The sequence below is a fragment of the Martes martes genome (genome assembly GCF_963455335.1).
Source record: "Martes martes genome assembly, chromosome: 10".
NCBI classification, from domain to species: domain Eukaryota; kingdom Metazoa; phylum Chordata; class Mammalia; order Carnivora; family Mustelidae; genus Martes; species Martes martes.
Genome location: NC_137898.1, coordinates 54983962 through 54989659, shown reverse-complemented (window position 1 = coordinate 54989659; position 5698 = coordinate 54983962). Strand labels below are relative to the sequence as shown.

Genomic DNA, 5698 nt, shown 5'->3' with positions numbered 1-5698 from the left:
TGAGCAGAGAGCCCGATGTGGGGCTCAATCCCAGAACCCTGGGATCATGACCCGAGCGGAAGGCAGAGGCCTAACCACCGAGCCACCCAGGCGTCCCAATTCCTAGTATATTCCTAATGCTAAATTATACTTGGTCTTGTATATCTATTTTTATTTGCTGCATAATTAGATTTACAAATATTTGAAATTTATAATCAAAATAGTCCTAAAACATTTCTTTTTGAAATGTGTTTTCCAGTTTGAAATTATCTTAGTTTAGCTGTAATTCCTTGAATTATTGTTACTATTTAGCTATATAATTCCTGAATATATATATATAAGGTAATAATTATATCTTCTAAGAAGTAAATTTTAAGAGTTAATATTAAATTCTCTGGCAAAATTTTTATGCATTTCCAACTTCTGCTGTAGTTTATTTATCTGTTTAGTCAATTACAGATTTACACTCCTTAAAATATTTTACATTTCCAGCAGTGCCTGGGTGGCTCAGTTGTTTAAGCATCTGCCTTTGGCTCAAGTCATGATCTTGAGGTCCCTCTACCTCTCCCCTGTCTCCTCCTCTCCTTCTCTCTCAAATAAATAAATAAAACCTTAAAAGATATATTATACAGTTCCTATATTTCCAATTTTGATTCATAAAGTGACTCACTATATCCTTTAATATTTTAAAATAATTTTTCCAAATGCCATGTCTCAACTTTTTGTTTTCTGTTGAATAATTTCTTAGATTGTGTCTATTTTTTTTACTGAAGTATAGTTGATATCCAAAGTTACATTAGTTTCAGATGTACAATACAGCCGTTTGAAAAGTCTGTATGTTATGCTTGCTCACCACAAGTGTAGCTACCATCTGTCACCATACTATGCTATTACAATACTACTGAATATATTCCTTCTGTTGTGCTTTTCATCCTAGTGACTTATTTCAATATTTTGTAACTGGAAGCTTTTATGTCCCAGTCCCCTTTACCCATTTTGCCCATTCCCTTATCCTCAAGACTGTGCCTATTTTATGATTATTTTAATAATATCTTTAATTTTTTGAAAATCCTTATATTTTGATTCCACTACTGTGTTGTCTTATTTTTTATTGTTTTCTTGTTTATTCTGAAGTTAGTTACTATAATTCCTTGTATTAATTCATTGGTCTACTATTTTTTTTTGTAATATGTTCATTTAAAGTTACAGATTTGTTAAATGTTTATTAAATTTACAAATTTATTAACCATACTCCCCAAGTTTTAAGTTTCTTATTATTTTTCTATTCTATTTTCTATTGCTATTTCCATTTTTATATTATATTTGAAACATTTATTGCTTCATACTATTACTGAATCTTTCCAAATATATGCACTTCTTTTGTTTCTTTTATGGTCTGTAGTATATTAATTTTTTTTGTTAATTCTCATTTATGATCTAGAACATGACTGGTACTGTGTGTTTAAAATGGTCTATAATCTCCTATTTTTTGCATGTAGGTTTATACTTTAACCTTTTTACACAATTGTAATACTGCTATCAGATTTATAGCACTACCAATTTTTGTTTATATATTTGTTTCAAGAAATATATTTTAAAATTTCCCACCCTAACTTTAAATTTGTAATTTTCTACTTGATTTCTTTCAAGTTAAGTTTAGGTGTTAAGATCCAAGTGAGTCACAAATATTATATTATCCTATAAATTGTTCCATATATCACTGTATAATTATTTTCAACTGCATTAGTGCTTTAAAAATATAGAATACTGATGTCATTAAATTGTTTTGTTTAAGAATACCTGATTCATTCTATACGTCTGATTTCCAACTTCATATTTTTAGTGTTCCTTAGAAATAGTATGTAATTTTTTAAAAATTTAATCTGAAAATTCCTTTTTTAATCTGCAACTGTACTCTATAATAATTATTACATTTATGGATGTATATGCATTGTCTTTTTCATGCTAGTGTCTATTATTTTATTTTTTAAATTTTATTTTGGTTTTGACAAAATATCTGTTATTCTCTTCTAACCCTTTATGTTTTGACATGATTCTCCATCACCATACATTTTTAACATAAATTCATATGTCAATATGTGTGTTAATAGCTCAAACTTCTTTATGAATAATGAAAGAATCATGGGTATATAAACTGTTTAATCCTCCTCCAGTATTATTTCATATAACAAATATGTACTGAGTGCCTTTAAGTTCCAGGCTCTTGGGATAAACCAAGATATAAATGACCCAAACATCATGCCTTTGCTTTTTAGGGAGATACGTATGTTGACTTAATGAAGTAGACACATATACATCCTCAGTCCTTTGGAACGTTAGAAACTGTCTTTCTCTTTGTCTTTAAAGCTGAAGCTATTCCATTGCTCTGAACTGAGGAAGGACTCTCACTATTAGTACTCAAAATAGCATGGCCAAAGCTATTTCACTGTTCAGGTTTGGGTGTTAAAATGCCAAACCATAGACACTAGAGCATCTATCCTATACAGTATATCTTCAAACTACTATAGCAGCAGTTTGCAGTTTTATTTTTATTTTTTTATTTCTTTTAAAGATTTTATTTATTTATTTGACAGAGAGAGAGAGAGATCACAAGTAGATGGAGAGGCAGGCAGAGAGAGAGAGAGAGAGAGGAGGAGGAGGAGGAAGCAGACTCCCCACTGAGCAGAGAGCCCCATGCGGGACTCCACCCCAGTACCCTGGGATCATGACCGGAGCCGAAGGCAGAGGCTTTAACCCACTGAGCCACCCAGGCGCCCCCAGTTTGCAGTTTTAAAGATCTTGATATCATTTATTTCTTTCATTCTCAGGTAGTTTATAAATTTTTTTTTTTTTTATTTGACAGAGGGAGACACAGTGAGAGAGAGACCACAGGTGGCGGGGGTGGGGGTGAGGGTGGGGGGGTAGGGGGTGATCGGAGAGGGAGAAGCAGGCTTCCCACCAAGCAGGGAGCCTGATGTGGGGCTCAATCCTAGGACTCTGGGATCATGGCCTGAGCTGAAGGCAGATGCTTAATGACTGAGCCACCCAGGCGCCCTTCATTCTCAGGTATTTTTAATTTGAAATTTAGCATTTTGTTAAAAATATTGGTATATTTTCTTAATTAAAAATTCATAGTTACATCTTTTTTCATTTACTTAATTCATTATGTTATAAGGAGTATAGGGTGCCATTATCTGGACTAGGTGAATAAATCTGCATTGTCTTTCTGTACATAATATAATTTTAATTCACAATAATTTTTAATGTTCTTTATGTAGTATCCTTAATATATGAAATACTTACAAAGAAATAAATAATTAGTAGTGTACATTTTGAAAGAATATACAATATAATCTGTCTTCATTTTAAATTAAAATATTAATAAAATGCTATATCAAAAAAGTGTCTTATATAGAGTGATTTGATTTTAGCAGAACTTCTGAACAAAACCTTGATCCCAAACTCATTGGTTTGTCAGTTTTTGTCTTTTGTTTTTTGTTTTCACTTCTGCTGTGATTATCTGGACTGTTTAAACCATGTCCAAAGGAGGAAAAGAAAGAACTGATTTAAAAATACTGATATTTCCAAACAATATTATCTCTTTTATAGTTGCATGGATTTAGACAGGCAACTAGCATTTTGGATATCACTTTACTGCATATAAAACTGAAATACTAACTGACCTTACATATTATAATGATAAATAATATTTGTGATTACTTAAAAAATACTCAAATCTATGACATTATCTGTCATCTGAGAAGACTCCATGCATGAAAGTTTCTACTCTGACACTTGCATTTCGTCTACAAAGAAAACAATCCATTAGCAAAGTCAAATTTAAAGATCTGGCTATGGGTGAGCCTGGTGGTGGGTATTTTGGAGGGCACGTATTGCATGGACCACTGGGTGTGGTGCATAAACAATGAATTCTGGAACACTGGAAAAAATTTTTAAAAATAAATAAAAATTAAAAAAAAAAGACCAGGCTATGATATCAAATGGTTTTCTTTTTGTCGAGCTTCCATGACCTAATATGAAAGATAATAACCAAGATCCAGATCACTATAATGTTCTATTCCTCAATGATGAGAGAGTAGAAATCTTGTTATTTTAAGATTTTTTATTTGTTTGAGAGAGAGAGAGAGAAAACAAGCAGGGAAATGGAAATGGCAGAAGGAGAGGAAGAAGCAGGCTCTGAGCTGAGCAAGTAGTCTGATGCAGGACTTGATCCCAGGATCCTGAGATCATGACCTGAGCTGAAGGCAGATGCTTAATGGACTAAACCAACCCAGCAGCCCTGAGTAGCAACCTTATGTCCCACCTTATAGAGTGTTTGTGAGATTAAATGACTTATAATAAGAAATGCACTACCACAGTTCCAGTTTCATAATAGCATCCCATTAGTGTTAGTAGTGGAATGAGAATAATGAACATGAATCCCTGTTCAGTATCATGAACCTAGGTAACTCCTTTTTAAATACTATCTGAGAGTTAATAGAGTAGAATAATAACTTTGAACATATATATTTTTTCTCTTAGTGAAAATGTTCCAGGATCCCAGAGATTCCAACATCTCTAAGTTCCAAGTCTCTGAGTTCATTCTGATGGGATTCCCAGGCATTCACACCTGGCAGCACTGGCTCTCCCTGCCCCTGGCTCTGCTCTACCTCTTAGCTCTCACTGCCAACATCCTTATTCTGACCACCATCAAACAAGAGGCCACACTGCACCAACCTATGTACTATTTCCTGGGGATCCTGGCTGTGGTAGACATGGGACTGGCCACCACCATCATGCCCAAGATTTTGGCCATCTTATGGTTCAGTGCTAAGGCCATCAGTCTCCCAGAGTGCTTTGCTCAGATGTATGTCATACACTGTTTCGTGGGCATGGAATCTGGTATCTTTGTCTGCATGGCTATAGACAGATATGTAGCCATTTGTAGACCACTACGTTATCCATCAGTAGTTACTGAATCTTTTGTGGTCAAAGCAGCTATGCTCATGGCACTCAGAAACAGCCTGGCTATCATCCCAGTGCCGGTGTTGGCTGCTCAGAGGCACTACTGTTCACAGAACCAAATTGATCACTGCCTGTGCTCTAACCTTGGAGTCACTAGCTTATCCTGTGATGACAGGACCATCAATAGCATCTGCCAGCTATTTCTGGCCTGGGCACTGATGGGGGGTGATCTGGGTTTGATTTTCTTATCATATGCTTTGATACTTCACTCAGTGCTGAAGCTGAACTCAGCAAAAGCTGCATCCAAAGCCCTAAGTACTTGCACTTCTCACCTAATCCTAATCTTGTTCTTTTACACGGTCATCATAGTCATTTCCATCACCCATAATGCAACAATGACAATTCCCCTCATCCCAGTTTTACTTAATGTATTACACAATGTCATTCCTCCTGCCCTCAACCCCATGGTATATGCACTCAAGAACAAGGAGCTCAGGCAGGGCTTATATAAGGTTCTGAAACTGAACATCAAGGGCAACTAACACAGTGATGAAGTTCATTTCTAATTTGTGTATTTATTCATTGGTTATATTCTCTAACACTGCATATGACAGAAGAACTAAGGAACACATACACTGGCAATTTTTCACTTAGTGTAAATGAATCTGGCGAAAATGAAACTTAAAAATAAAAAGTGGTTAAACTATATTTGAAATCTTGGATTCAAGAATGATCTCCAGCTGAACAAAATGAT

At 34.7% G+C, this 5698-nt stretch overlaps 1 protein-coding gene across 1 annotated transcript; it reads left to right on the top strand.

Annotated features, from left to right (window-relative positions):
• Positions 1 to 4526: 4526 nt before the first annotated feature.
• Positions 4527 to 5486, top strand: LOC308350033 (olfactory receptor 56B2-like; the record flags this gene model as incomplete). Its single annotated transcript, XM_080815033.1, has 1 exon — positions 4527 to 5486. The coding sequence occupies one exon, from the start codon at positions 4527 to 4529 to the stop codon at positions 5484 to 5486; it is 960 nt and encodes a 319-aa protein (XP_080671159.1).
• Positions 5487 to 5698: the final 212 nt, after the last annotated feature.